Consider the following 13736-nt stretch of genomic DNA (forward strand, 5'->3'; position numbering starts at 1 on the left):
GAACAGTCTCGGTCTGACTTACGAGAATCCGGAAGAGTATGAGATCAGAGTGCAAGGTGAGAGCTCGTCAGCTAGAGCAAGCTGACTGGCTCAACAGAAATCAAAGACCACTTGGCGAAGACAGGATGGAGTCTCGCGGAACTGACCCTTATACGGCATGAAGAGGGTGAATACCCTCTTGCCAAAGCTTGGTCCTAAGATGACTGATGACGCCACCTTAGGTCCCCATAATCTAAGGAGCAAGGTATTTCCAGACCTCGCGAAGGATGGTCTAGTGAGCTGCTCTAATGCTCTCACTTCACTCCAGGGTGACAGACTGACCCTAACGCCTGTAGCATAATATCGAGTCACCCCGTGATTGCTTGATCACAGAAAAGGGAAGAACAAGAGCGGGAGAATCTGCTCAACTCCTGAGTGGGATATTCAAGAAGGAGACGAGCATGTCTGACGGCACAACGAGAAGGATCATGAGGATGCCTGCAGGCGATTCGATTTACTCTTCACCATCGTCCCGCGTCATTCTTACTGTCAAAGAAGAGTGGGGACCTTTGGTTCCAGATTGGAAGCTGAAAGTCACAAGAGTAGGTCGGCGTCCCATGTCTCGAGCAAATCTGTTTGACAAATCAATAGGACCTAGCTGAACAGCGTCACTCGCACCCTTGCGATGCTGGACCATCCAAAACTTCTCTGGAAGTCGAATTCCCTGATCGAGTGATCCCTGCGGATGACATGACGGAACATGATGAGAAGTGGCGCTGTATCGCTTGCTCAATCGCTTCAGCTCCGGAATCTGCGCCGACACACGAGAACGCGGCGGAAGTCAAGACTCGCATCAACAGTATGGAGTTGCTCCAGAGAAATCTGACTGTCTCACCATTGACCCGTGTCACGGAACCGAGTACATGGCGCGAAAGTGAAAGTGACATGATTCATCGTATCAGACGGGGACTCGAATCGGTTCTGGATGATCAGGCTCATCTATCATCTTTGGACCCAAGCAATGATCACCGTGAGCTCCCGCTTTTGGTGTTCTCTAGAGTCGTCATACAGCTCGCTGATCCCTATCGTCAGGCATCGGTCTGGCTGGTCATTCCCGTCAAGGATCCATTCTCATGCAAAAGATACTTGGGTTATACCCCGGGCTCTCGCAAGCGAAAAGCAAACTCCAGCATGGAGAAACGAGAAAGCTACTTTTCAAGTACAGGCTGCAAGATGGACTCACGCCATTGCCTTCGACATGGAGCAAAGCCTCTCAAAACGGCCTCCAAAGCAAGAGCACTGAGAGGGCGGTCCTACGGACACTAGATTCTAACACCTTACGCGATCAGTGAACATGGCTCCTGTCCCATATGAGACGAACGAGACAGTCATGCACAGGATACATGCGTACATAGTCTTGATGCTGGGAGGTCATGAATGGTTGTCTCTATCGGTCTATCATAGTCTCGTAACTCTTTCTCGTGCCTCAGATCTGCTGCGCTCCTTATCTCCTCACATGGAACTCGAAGAAATGCGCTCAAATACGAACATGATCCTTCCCGCCTGTCCTTGAGCAGCGACGTCGCGGAGGTCATGCTTGCGCCGCCCATGGCCAAAGTCGTCCTCCGCTGTCTGCGTGCCAGCTACCTTGCTCTGGCCTTTGCTCTTCCCATCAGAATCGCGTTTTCGTCCAGTCGTGAGACGTGCAGAGGCCCGAGGCGCATCAGATAGGCCATCTTCTGCCAGACTTTGCTTTCCTTTCGCCATCTCCTCCCCCGTGGACCCAGAAGACATCTTGCTGGGCGATGTTTCGGGCACATATGCGAATTCGGCGAGCCTCGCCGATGCAGGTTGAGACTCGACTCGGCTCGTCCTACCAGCATCCGTCCCCACTTCGTCTTCCTCACTGTCCATCACCACGTCGTTATGCTCTTCCTCCTCGTCGCCATCTTCACTAGCTGAGTCCAGCACTCCCTCCAGACCTTGAAAGATCGCAGGGGGGCTGACTTTGTTTTTGATTCTCTTTTTCGGCTTTTGGACTATCTCAGTATCCTCCTCGTTATCCGACTCGGGCCCCTTCGCAGAGTCTTCCTCGCTAGAGGCGACTTTGCTATCGACCGATTCAATACTAGATTCCATCTTGGTCGGGGCTGGCGTCCAATCCTCGTACAGCATCTTGTAAAGCATCGAATCTTGAATGGCGTTGAACGACGTCTTGTCAAAACCATCCAGGTGAGTCCACTGTTTCAGCGCAGCAAGCTTCTCTTGCTGTTCTGCCGCCGCCTGCGATGTAGTCAGACCCTCTGTCCGTAAACAAACCTGCTTGCCCACCTTGCGCTTCATTTTGCCAGTCTGCAAAGAGATAAGCGAGTAACTGATGCCGTGGGTCAGACTCACCGGCTCTGGGTCATATTGCGACGCTGAGATGAATTTAGGTTTCCCATCGTCGCTTGCATTTCCATCCTCCTCACTCCCACTCAGAGATCCCGGACCCTCAACGTGATTGCCCTCGGTACATCTGCAGGACAACAAGTCATCTGCCATACTGATTAGCGAGTCCTTATCACTTATTATTCTACCCACGAGTCTGACACCCGTCAGTCCTCAGGTTGAGTCTGAAGATATCTCGCAACTCCGCCGAGGAGAACGCTGTGACGAGTCAGCTCCATACTTTGGCAGACCACTTGCAGTCTTTGGACCCTTGATTCGTTGATCCCTGATCGAGCATCTGGTCTGCCAGTCCAACCTTGGTGATTTGACGCTATTGTTTTGGCGTCATTGGAGAACCAATACAGACTTCTTTAACCGACCTGATAGATCTTTTCGTCGATCGTGTTCGTTGTGAGAAAGCGATATATGTATACTGGGTGTTTCTGCCCATCTCTGAGAGACGTCAGCAGGTCAAAGAAGCACGGCCGTAAAATTACCGATGAATGCGAGCCATTGCTTGAAGGTCGGTGGATGGGTTCCTGAGGTTCAGCCGACTTTCTCAGTTCAGGACCCACCAGTCGCTGTCGAAGAGGATCAAACGAGAGGCACTGCGACGTGTCAGTGAATGCCTGCAATCTCGGCAGCGGCTCACCCGATGAGATTGAGTCCAACACCTCCAGCCTTTGCGCTGAGCAGGAACACAAAACTTTCTGATCGACTGCTCCTATTGAATGACTCGACGTACTCCTGACGACTCTTCTGGGCAGTAGTACCGTCCAAGCGAAGATAGCTGTACTTTTTCTGGTGACAAACTTCCTGAATGATATTGAGAGTGGATGTCCAGTTTGAGACGATGACAACTTTTTCCTGAGTCTTCCTGTAGATGATGTGCAATAGACGGTCTAGTGCTGCAAGTTTGCCTAAGAGACGTCAGCCAGCAGTCAAAGTCCACTCCCATTCTTCAGACGCACCGCTGACCGTAACATCGGACACGCGAACATCGTCCGGTAGATCTTTCAAAGCTGTCTTCGCCATTTTGACGAGGTGCTCGGAGCGACTACTTTCATCGTCCCTTTTTACGCGAAGCAACTAGCGAGAAATAAGCTTTTACACGGAATGACAGACCCACGGTCGGAGTGTTCGAGATTTTGCGAAGCAAGTCGACTGGAAATATCCTTAAGCTCATGCAACACCAACATCGGACCAGCTCACTGTATCCTAATGGCTGCTTATCAGACTCGCCACGAAGGATTTGTGCCATGATCTCGGGGTTCAAGATCCTTCCAAATGCCTTCAACTGGTGCGTGGTCGGTGCGATGAACACAACGTATTCGTCTGAAGGTGAGTCCCATCCCTCGAAAAGGACGTACATTTCGGTGGCAGGTAGTTGTCCAGCACCGCGGCTGTTCGACGCAGCACGAATTCCCTGGACAGTTGGCCAAGCTGGACATCAGAAAATGAGATCCTTCGTCACCCACCTCCTCCGCTCGCTCCTTGCCTTCGTCCAATGCTTTCTCGGAGCAACCCACTGATCTACTCTTCATAATGGGCCGCTCGTAATGCTTGACAAATTGCGCATACTTGCCAAGCAGTCCAGGGCAAGTGAAGTCGACCTGCGCGTGTCAGTTGAGCTATTCTTTCAGCCTCTGCTGCTAACCATCGAGTAGTACTCGCTCAAGTCATTCTGCACCGGTGTACCCGACAAGACTATAGGTCAGCAAAGACTTAGCCTGTATGCTCTCACTGATCCGTCTCTTCGTCCTGAGAGCATCAAACATTTTCGTCGTCTTGTTGTCTTTGGATTTGAGGCGATGGCCCTCATCGCATATGATGAGATCGATAGGCGGCTGGCATGAGGCGAGCTTGTTGCTACCAAAGGTCAGCCGAGAATGGAGACGGCATCAAACTTCTCACATGACTTTACGCAACTGCAGAGGGATCAGCGATCGCAATGGGAGGAGATTATGTCACTCACTCGCTCATAGCCAATGATGAGGACATGTTGACGGTTATGATGCATCTGTTGTTTTCCACATTAGCCCGAACTAGCTTGAACGGCAAATGAGCGCACGAATGCAGAGACTTGATGATCCTCTCCGTTGGCGACCACCACGTTGAGCTGATCAGGTCGCAACCTGCGCCATGTCAGCATGTTGCCGGTCATGTTCCGGCCATGTTCAGGCCTCACCATTTTCGAAACTCTTTCCTCCAATTGTCGACTAGTGACACAGGACAGACGATCAGAGCTTTGCTGATCCTGATGAACGTGAGCTCGAGCGAGGCAAGTTGGCCCAAGACAGCTCACACTCCTGTCTCATTTGCGAAAGGCGATTGCTCTGCACGCAGCATGTTAGCGCAGCATGGTGGCTGACATCACTTGGTATCTCACTGATGAGCGTGTATATCAGAGCTATTGTCTGCAACGTCTTTCCTAACCCCATCTCATCTGCCAGAATGCAGCCTTGTGCCTTGGCACCGGTCAAGCCCATCACGCATGAATACATGAACTAGGGCGGTCAGCAACTCGAACTCATCGCGAGGCCCACTTTTACCCCGTCCTTCTGGTGCTCTCTCATCTTCGAGGCTAGTAAAGGATCCAGCACGACATCAACAATATCAGTCTTCCTGGGACTCGGGGTGAGAGACAAATCGCTGGTAGTGCACGGGGCTCACCTTCGCTCCGCATCTGTGAACGCAGGACGCTGCATGACCACCGCGTCTTCTGCGTTCGGATCATGCAACGCACCGCCCCATTCTTTCGTCCTCTGCCTATTACTCTTCTCCCCAATGACAATCTTCTCGGCCTTTTTCGGAGCATAGAATTTGCTTTCGCTGATTCCAGCTCGGACGTTCGCAACTAAACTCTTCATTTTGTTGACGCCTGAAGGACCTGCCAGCGGTGCATCGGGATCATTGGACGAGTTGCCAGGCACCAGTGACCTGGTATATCCAGAGGCGATGATATTACCACTGAATGTCTGCCGCGGTTCTTGGCGCTGGGTAGGAGGTTTGAACGGGGCTTTGAAAGTGGATGGAGCGTAGGCTGCAGGGAGGGCCTGAGGCCGGTTGAGGAATGTGGTGCGTGATTTGAATCTGAGAAAGTTGAGCACGGTAATCCTGACTTGAAAAGCTGAGGTACACACTCCGAAGCCGATATCTCGCTGTCCACCTCGACCTCATACCCTCCTATTCGAAGCTCGCAACCAGCGACTGGAGCATCTCCAACGAGGGTGGAGGCTCCCATCCTGGGTCGATGTGAGTCCCATGTAACTTGATGACATCTCAGCAGCTCACTTGTCCGAATCCTCATTCAGCATTATGATTCTGTTCCCTTCAATCTTGAGATAGGCATCGCCATCCCACGTTTCTGCGAAATGTCAGGATGCTCAGAACTGGTTACGGAATCGAGGCTTACTGTGCTGTGGGTAGATGAAAGAGCGAGAGAAAGTTCATCAACTCCAGTCTACACCGCTACATATTCTGAGACACTCACTTTCTTGGTCTGTGGTTTACGCCTGAAGATCACTGTCAGCATTGGCTCCTCAGGACAGGTGTATTCGATCGCACCACTGGACCGAGTAGTAATACGTCTTTTCATACGCCGTTTGAGCATTCGACTGAGGAGTAGCCTGCATCCGAGATGGACCGGGTCTTGAGGGCGTACTGATGCCGAAGAGTAAAGCTTTTCTTTGACCCACTTTACTTGCCAGTCCCGATGCGGACCTGTTTACGGGTCGCGATGGACCAGCAACATTGATGACCTCGTGAAGGGGTTCCAAGTCCCCTTCATCCTCTGAGCATGAGTTGAGCACTCCGTCATCCTCATGACTATCATAACCACCATCCTCATCGATCTGAGTAGGTGGAGGAATGAGGTCTGCCAATGCTCTCAATGGAGGAGGCATCGTGGTGGTGGTGGTGGTGGTGGTGGTGGTGGTGAGTAAATGTCATGAAAGAGAGTCGCGTCAACCCCTTTCTCCTAATATTCGGCGACTCATTACGTCAGCTACTCGGGGTCTGAAACGAGGAGGGAGGAACCTAATGGCATTAGGGATTGTATTAGGAATCCGATTACTAATATCATTTCTAATGATCGGTGTTGCCGAGGGCCGCGGGTCGCGCGTGCTGGGATCTTCCGGGCAGTCGTAACGATCGAAGAACATCACATCCCAGCAATAGTAGTAGTGATCTCTGACTCAGATAACATCGAGCTCAGTAGTGAACTTCGATAGCTGGTCCATCCTCTCTGGAGAGCAAGACCCTCACACCCCATCTGTCCAACTTCCAAGTCCACTCCGCTGCTTTGTCCCAAGGGTGGTCCCTAGGTCGGCAAACCAAAAATTCGTCATTGCTGTCTCCCACATCGGATACAAAGCATACACTAGAGACGCTGTGAACAATGGGCAAGACTATCCCTAACAGAGATAGCATCGACTCATCCATCGATAATAAATCTACCATGTCCTCCATGGATCTACCTCCGCCAGCCTACGCTCCTCCTACGCTTCGAGGTAAATCCTACTTCCACACCCTCCTCTCCATCCCCGATGCTCTCTTCTCGACAGCTTCGACGTTGTCCTTCGGACCGCTGGTAGCGGGTTGTCGATTGGCCATCGTCTCGATGATGTCGCATTCCATAGCCTATGGTCAGCTTCGAGTTCTCACCGCAGACCAGGGCGTCTACGTCTTTCCGTCAGATGAGAAGAGGAAAGAGCTCGGTCTAGGTCCAGTGCAAGAGAATGAGGTTGCAGAGATAAGGGTCATCCGAGACACCTTTTGGTTGAGATTGGTCACTTTGGGTGACCTCGGATTCGCAGAAGCGTACATGGCGGGAGATTGTGAGGTGTCCGACTTGGTCCAAGTGTTCAAGGTGAGTCTGGTCACCTCCCAAGGTCCAGAGACTGATACACCCTTCAGATCTTTATCCGATCTCGGCCCGCCCTTCAAGCCGCTAAGAGCAACATCTCAGGCGTTTCGACCATTCCTTCTCGGATCTTCTCCCTCGTGACCTCCCTGACTAATTCACGATTCGCCAACACCCTGTCCAACTCGATGTCAAACATTCGGGCGCACTATGACCTCTCCAATGGCATGTTCTCATCCTTCCTCAGTGAAGACATGACCTACTCATGTGCCATCTTCCCGGAACTCGATGCCGATCTCCGAGAAGCTGGAAAATCAAGTATGGGAGAGCTGAACGGTGCTCTGGGTCTGACGAGAATCACCAACGGTCACCCTTCAACGCCTCAGAAGAAGAAGAGCACGAGCAAGGTGGAAGATACAGAGGGGGATGAGCTTTACGAGGCTCAGATTGCCAAATTAAGGTGAGTATTCCCATGGATCTCACGTCCTGATCCTGTTCCCAGACACATCATCAAAAAGGCCGATATCCGAGCAGGACACCGTGTTCTCGAGATTGGGAGTGGGTGGGGATCTATGGCTATCGAGGTAAGAAGCTACCTCGGTCTACTCCATGCTTGCTCTCCGCTTACTCTTCTTAGACCGTTCGGATGACTGGTTGCACCGTTGACACGCTTACTCTGTCTATCGAGCAGAAGAAATTGGCCGAGGACAGGATCAAGGCAGCTGGGCTCGCAGGCCGAATCAGAGTATGGTTGATGGACTACAGAGCGTGAGTTGTCAACAATGTCAACGCTGCAAGCTCCAGCTCACAACGATCCGTAGCACGCCCGAGAGCTGGAAGGGAGCTTTTGACCGTGTCGTGTCGATCGAAATGCTAGAGGCGGTGGGGTGAGATGAGACGATGAATCTGCCAGAATTTTGGCTGATCTGTTGCGTCTTCCAGCAAAGACTTCATCGCGGGTTACTTTGGTGTCATCGATTCAGTCTTGAACCAGAACGGGGCGGCCTGTGTCCAGGTCATCACGATCCCAGAATCGAGATTCGATGCATGTGAGTGCAGGCATGCCCTACAATCCGAGCTGTACTCACTTGTACATCTTTCAGACCAACAAGAGGTCGACTTTATCCGAAAATGGATCTTCCCAGGTGGTTTCCTACCAACTGTCTCGTTCACCGTGGATGCGATTCACAAAGGTGCGCACAACAATCTTGTGGTAGACAGCATTTCAAACATCGGAGTGAGTATTTCCCATTTGTCTTTGGTCTGAGACTGATCATCATCTCAGCCACACTATGCTCGGACGCTTCGAGAGTGGCGCCGTCGATTCTTGGCCTCCTTCAACGATCGTATAGGTCCCGCTATGCGTGCTGAGCATCCCGAAATGACAGATGCGGATATCGAGGTGTTCAAGCGAAAGTGGATCTGTGAGTTATTACGAAACCCTGACGGAGATGATCTGACAAGCTGTAGACTATTTCTGCTACTGCGAAGTTGGGTTCTCGGAACGCGTGCTGGGTGACCATATCATCACCATGGTACGAGAGGGAAGTTCAGAGTATGGATGCAACGTCTACGACTAGATTCGAGCGAGAGCTGTCACATCTCTAGATGGAGTACCGGAGGAGCGCGAATCTAGCAGATCTTGGGTCATCAGTGACTCACAAAAGGAACTCTCACTGTTCAGACATTAGATGTGGACTTTCGTTGGCTTTGGATCACATTTTCATAGTCGACATACTAGCAAGTCAATGCGATGCAACATGTGATCAACTCGGGGAACAGCTACAACGTGGAGCGCTATAAGAGGAAGTACAACAGAGCAAGATCGCGGTGGTCCATGGTATTCTTCACCGTCTGAACAAGGGTTTGTAAGGCCTGAGTGCCGTACCCGTCCCTCCATTCCGCCTCGTCCCGCTCAGAACACCCCGTCGCTCAAGTTCTTCTCGGGCAAGACGTAGATGATAAGGTCGGAGACGACCAGAAGGCATAGCAGAATGAGGTTGGAGTTCTTTGGCTAAGTCAGCGAGGGGAAACGAGACGTCAGCCATATTTTTCCCACTGTAGCCAAGGCATCTAGGAGCACCACTCACCAAGTTCGACGACTTCGGTGATGAGGATTTTGGCCATACCAGCCAACACGGCTGACAGATTGCCTTGAAGTTTCTGATCAAATAGGTCTTTGTTAAGCTTACGTTGACGAACCTCAGCATATGTACTCTTCCTAAATAAAAGGATCACGACCACACACACACCTTTGTGATTGGTCCTTTTGGTATGACGACGGAGCTGAAGGCGTCGAACCGTCTAGCCTGTTCAGGGTCCATCATGGAGCGTAGCATTCTACAGCGAAACAAAAGCACAAAAGTCAGCGAGCAGACAGGGAGTTCTTCCTTGAACATCCCGACACACTCACAATTGCTCTCCTCTCATCTTCTTATTCCGTCTCCCGAGATCTACTCCTTTCTTCAGCCCAATCGCCTGATGCCTAGCTTCTCCCGACTCAGATTTTCGAATCTGATCACGACCATTCTGTTTTCCTCTCCGACCTCCAGCATTGGTGCCAGCACCGGCTTCTTCCTCCAGTCCAGAATCTCCACTTTCATCCTCATCCTCCTCGTCCTGGTCATCTTCTTCTTCTTCTTCTTCGTCTTCTTCTTCCTCTTCTTCCCCCTCCTCTGCATCATCTTCATCCTCATCCTCATCCTCATCGTAGTCATCATCAATCTTTCGTCTACTCGGACCAGCAGCTATTAGCTCATTGTCCGATACGTCGTCCCCTTCGTCCAGAGCTCTGTCAAAGTCGACACCACGATTCCGTTGAGGAGCCTTGGACCGTTTCCGTTTCTTCGTAGGCGGCTTCGTAGCTGTCGGTAGGGACAAATTGAGGGACGACATGGGCTGTTAGTGATGTGTTGAATACTAGCTATGGTAAATGGCGCTCGGCTGAGGCGATCGCCTTCGATTATCCTCACTTTCCCACGGTCAACCCATTTTGTAGTCGGATGGCCCGGGCTACTGGACGAAAGCTTGAAGATTGTGAGGCCATGTGGATGCAATGCATGCATGCGATTGAGGTCTCAGGATGATACATGATGAAAACAATGTAGCGAGACATGCAAGATGATCGAGCCAGAAACGATATCAATGGGACTGTGGCAACGCCCCGCCCCTTCTTTGCATCTATGCACGACTTGAGGATGAAGGGACCTGTAGGGTATCGAATTCTCCGACAGGCATGGTGTTGGCCCTCAGTCCACCTGAAGGGCCTGACCTAGTCTGTTGACCAGGACGTCTAGGTCCATCCCGTCCCAATGCACCCAGCGACCGACCGTGATCCCTTAGACCAGATACAGAGTTCCTAGGACTCAACCTGACTCTATCAGAGCCCGGTACAGCCCCGTGTCCTGCGGCGATGCCGCTGCCACCGCCACCGCCGCCGCCGCCTTCACTTGCGAGTCTTCGACCGTAATCAGATCCTCCTAGGGACCGTCTTGAGCTGCGGAGCAACGAATCCCTTTCGCTCTTGCTGAACCCTTTACCACCAGGGCAACCAGCGCTAAAGCTCAAGACTCTTGCTGGGCTCCTTGGACTCAACCTTACTCGTCCTTCGTCCCAATCTGCACTTTCTCTCAGGGCAGCTGGATCAGCCATATCGTCCGGATCCAGTCCGTCGAGGTCCTTGTTGTCAAGAGCGTTTTGAGCGCGAGCAAGGGAGACATTTCGGATGAGGATGAGACAGAAGATCGGTGGAATGATAGCGACGATCACCGCGGCGAGTACCAGTTTGTACCTGGAGGCGGATCAGATCTCGATAGGATGACTTTGACTTACATGACCGCTTGGTACGCTGCTATTGCTCCTAGACGTATCGGATCATCTCTCGGATACTTTGCGATGTCGGTTATACTTCCAAAAAGCTCTTTCAGCAGCCTTTCATCATCTGTCGGAACGTATCGCCGCAGCTCATTAGGCATACACGCATTCCAAATGGCTGTAGCGGCGGCCGAGCCCACAGAATTACCGACTTCTGTCAGGAGCAAGACGAGCGCGGTGACCGTAGCGACGTCCGCGTGGGAAACAGCAGCTTGAGCAGACACTTGAGTGGCTATGGCCGCGAAACCGCCACCGAACCCCTGTAGGATTTGGCAAAAGATGAGCTCGAACGAATTCCCGCTCGAAGATCGAGCTTTGATCATGAGCGTGACGCCGATTAAGCGGATGACCAGTCCACAGAAAAGCATATACTTTTTCTCACGTTAGCCATACACTTGCTCTCCGGGTTGTCGTTCGACTCACCTTGAATCGCCTTGTGGCCCACATGATCACACCCGCAACGATCCCAAATACCGTCATGCCGAGCGACTGAATAGCCGAAAAATACGTCAGGTCGCGATATGACCAGTCAGGTTCGACAACGAGCACGAAACTGGCAAGACGCGATCAGCATGACTTCCACCATAATCTCTGCTATAGCCTACGAGTACAGGTACGTCTGTTGTAGGTAAAATGAGACAAAGTCAAAGAAGCCGATCAGGCATGCGCCAAGGATTGGAGCCCTTCGTAGCCATCGCATCGGCATGACTGGTCGAGCGGGAAGGGCGTATTCGTATAGGATGAATAAGGGAAGGAGAGCCATACCGCAGACGATCATGACGCCCTGGTGCCGAATCAGCTGCAGTCACCTCGGTTCGGCTTACCATCTTTGGGTTCTTCCAGCCCGCCGCTGTCTGAGGAGCTAGACCAAGGGGTAGGAGGATCAGACATAAAGACGAGCCGACCAGAAGGAGACCGACGAGGTCCATCTCGGTAAAAGAGTCGCGAAGTCGATCGTACCAGCGCCTGAAGGACAGACTTCAGCTGTTGCTCATTACGTAGTAGGAGGGCATATCTCACTTATTGGGCAATGACCTGCCATATTGCCGGTAAAAGACCTGCTTTGCTTGCCGCTGACCCCAGAAAAGAATAGCAATGAGAGGAACGAGGAAAAGAGGGACAAGAATGGCAAACTGATCGACGCATTTAGTTTATCACATGCGTGGCCACTCTGAACATCTCAGACGCACCATGGCATACCCGAAACGCCTGTCCGCCGTCAGCTTGCACCTGCTTGGAACAGACATACCAATTTGGCAAGACACGTTCTAGTAGCTCCGCGCTGACAAAGTTGTTGATGAGATAAGGAGCAGATACCAGCGCAGATGCGAAGCCTCTGATCACGGAATCATAAGCCATCGTCTGACCTCAGCCAGCCGCTTGTGACTCACCTGTACCGCAGCGTCGTCATATCCGCGATAACGATCTGCTGTAGTATCTGTAATCCCGTAAAACCAAAGGCGTAGACAATCTCTCCCAGTGCTATAATCTCGATAGTAGATGCAGAGACAATGATTATCTGGGAGCGCGAGAGTCAGCGAGCTTATGCTATTCTAGCATGTTCTGTCGCTCGCTCACGTATCCGATGACATAGAGAAAGGTGACGACGACGAAAGCTTCGGCTCGACCGATACTGTCGTGGGAGAGCCATACAGTCAGGAAAGGGACACGGAATGGAATCTGAACTCACACATCCGCAAGTTTTGCCATGAATGGTTTCCCGACCGCGATAACGATGGCTTGAGCGGTGGATATGGTGCCGGATAATGAGTGTTTGAGGACGGTGGATGTACTGTGAAGACATCCATGAGTCATAGACAGGGATTATGGCAAAGATGACTCACGCGTAGTAGAGATACTGATAAGTTGTCATAGAATCGAGGGAGTAGATGTAGGCCGCGAGCCCTATTCTTGAGAGTCCCATGAGCCTTATCCGACCACACGGGGGCGAACTCACCCAGAGAATAGCAAAAGACGTTCCTTCTTGCCCCTGAGCCCGGAACGACCTTTCAGCATTGGCGTTTCACTTTCTGCTTGATAGACTTACCAGACGGCCTGGGCAATTTCCAGCTTCCTAGCTCCGCTCAAGGACCCACTTAACAGGCCTATCTCATCCTCCAAGTCCGAATCTTCATACTCCTCGTTAAGAAGATCCGCCTCATCGTCCAATTGATGAGCGGAGAGATCCAGCAATCTCCTCTCTAAATTGCCTGGATCCTTGACAGTGTCGGTATCCTCCTCCGTGTCATCTTCTGAATCTGCGAAAGGAGATGCTGGTACGCCAAGTGTATTTGGTCTGGGCTCGGGTTGTAACCCACTCATCTCCGCTGGAGGCGCTGAACAAAGATTGTACCGTCCGCCTGCTGGCTCCAGGATCTTCGTCACCGCGACTCAGTGGGTCAAATGCGTGTCTCTCCGCGAGAAGACCATTCACTCAGACACCTCCAATACGATGACCTGGAACCCTCTTTCGACCACTCAGATAGGATGGAGAGATGTTATTGGCATGAGCGGATCCAGTGACGATGAACTTTTATCGTAAAGAGCGATGAGCAAAGAGGCCACCGCGACGAGGGCTTTGGGTTATTCG

General features: G+C 51.7%; 5 protein-coding genes across 5 annotated transcripts; 2 read left to right on the forward strand and 3 right to left on the reverse strand.

Moving 5' to 3' along the window:
* Positions 1-572: 572 nt before the first annotated feature.
* On the forward strand, positions 573-1411 carry BD324DRAFT_174000 (hypothetical protein). Its single transcript, XM_022012096.1, has 3 exons — positions 573-581; positions 638-1009; positions 1072-1411. The coding sequence occupies exons 2-3, from the start codon at positions 730-732 to the stop codon at positions 1329-1331; spliced, it is 540 nt and encodes a 179-aa protein (XP_021868519.1). The 5' UTR covers positions 573-581; positions 638-729; the 3' UTR covers positions 1332-1411.
* On the reverse strand, positions 1371-6348 carry BD324DRAFT_637220 (SNF2 family N-terminal domain-domain-containing protein). Its single transcript, XM_022016979.1, has 29 exons — positions 5977-6348; positions 5903-5924; positions 5830-5833; positions 5704-5776; positions 5553-5654; positions 5083-5502; positions 4956-5034; positions 4799-4916; positions 4715-4745; positions 4598-4666; positions 4481-4544; positions 4385-4429; positions 4324-4337; positions 4154-4278; positions 4067-4116; positions 3888-4022; positions 3780-3852; positions 3622-3744; positions 3539-3573; positions 3381-3498; positions 3062-3329; positions 2985-3017; positions 2907-2948; positions 2790-2862; positions 2668-2740; positions 2563-2628; positions 2377-2516; positions 2311-2331; positions 1371-2262 (listed from the first exon to the last, which is right to left on the reverse strand). Exons 1-29 carry the CDS (start codon positions 6312-6314, stop codon positions 1492-1494), a joined length of 3525 nt encoding a protein of 1174 aa, XP_021868520.1. The 5' UTR covers positions 6315-6348; the 3' UTR covers positions 1371-1491.
* A 685-nt stretch (positions 6349-7033) lies between these two features.
* Positions 7034-8853, forward strand: BD324DRAFT_643573 (S-adenosyl-L-methionine-dependent methyltransferase; the record flags this gene model as incomplete). Its single annotated transcript, XM_022017557.1, has 9 exons — positions 7034-7279; positions 7327-7733; positions 7776-7857; positions 7911-8041; positions 8095-8160; positions 8216-8322; positions 8377-8510; positions 8559-8697; positions 8744-8853. The coding sequence occupies 9 exons, from the start codon at positions 7034-7036 to the stop codon at positions 8851-8853; spliced, it is 1422 nt and encodes a 473-aa protein (XP_021868521.1).
* Positions 8854-9032: 179 nt separating this feature from the next.
* On the reverse strand, positions 9033-9919 carry BD324DRAFT_637230 (putative transcription initiation factor tfIID). The gene is made up of 3 exons (XM_022016980.1): positions 9526-9919; positions 9364-9460; positions 9033-9287 (listed from the first exon to the last, which is right to left on the reverse strand). The coding sequence occupies exons 1-3, from the start codon at positions 9610-9612 to the stop codon at positions 9121-9123; spliced, it is 351 nt and encodes a 116-aa protein (XP_021868522.1). The 5' UTR covers positions 9613-9919; the 3' UTR covers positions 9033-9120.
* A 534-nt stretch (positions 9920-10453) lies between these two features.
* BD324DRAFT_583916 (major facilitator superfamily domain-containing protein) lies at positions 10454-13070 on the reverse strand (the record flags this gene model as incomplete). Its single annotated transcript, XM_022013646.1, has 11 exons — positions 10454-11063; positions 11105-11517; positions 11570-11699; positions 11752-11930; positions 11971-12112; positions 12167-12279; positions 12377-12482; positions 12538-12665; positions 12725-12779; positions 12837-12938; positions 12991-13070. The coding sequence occupies 11 exons, from the start codon at positions 13068-13070 to the stop codon at positions 10454-10456; spliced, it is 2058 nt and encodes a 685-aa protein (XP_021868523.1).
* Positions 13071-13736: the final 666 nt, after the last annotated feature.

This window comes from Kockovaella imperatae (assembly GCF_002102565.1).
Source record: "Kockovaella imperatae strain NRRL Y-17943 chromosome Unknown BD324scaffold_15, whole genome shotgun sequence".
NCBI lineage: Eukaryota > Fungi > Basidiomycota > Tremellomycetes > Tremellales > Cuniculitremaceae > Kockovaella > Kockovaella imperatae.

Bases quoted from the DNA above. Each gene is read 5' to 3' on its own strand.
- BD324DRAFT_637220 (XM_022016979.1), bottom strand. From the start codon at position 6,314: ATGCCTCCTCCATTGAGAGCATTGGCAGACCTCATTCCTCCACCTACT. The intron at 2,629-2,667 runs GCAAGTGGTCTG...GACTCGTCACAG, and splicing joins GAATCAAGGGTCCAAAGACT to CGTTCTCCTCGGCGGAGTTG. The intron at 2,263-2,310 runs GTGGGCAAGCAG...ACTACATCGCAG, and splicing joins CTGGCAAAATGAAGCGCAAG to GCGGCGGCAGAACAGCAAGA.
- BD324DRAFT_174000 (XM_022012096.1), top strand. From the start codon at position 730: ATGACGGAACATGATGAGAAGTGGCGCTGTATCGCTTGCTCAATCGCT. The intron at 1,010-1,071 runs GTGAGCTCCCGC...CCCTATCGTCAG, and splicing joins GGACCCAAGCAATGATCACC to GCATCGGTCTGGCTGGTCAT.
- BD324DRAFT_637230 (XM_022016980.1), bottom strand. From the start codon at position 9,612: ATGCTACGCTCCATGATGGACCCTGAACAGGCTAGACGGTTCGACGCC. The intron at 9,461-9,525 runs GTGTGTGTGTGG...CGTCAACGTAAG, and splicing joins CAAAAGGACCAATCACAAAG to CTTAACAAAGACCTATTTGA. The intron at 9,288-9,363 runs GTGAGTGGTGCT...TCGCTGACTTAG, and splicing joins CACCGAAGTCGTCGAACTTG to CCAAAGAACTCCAACCTCAT.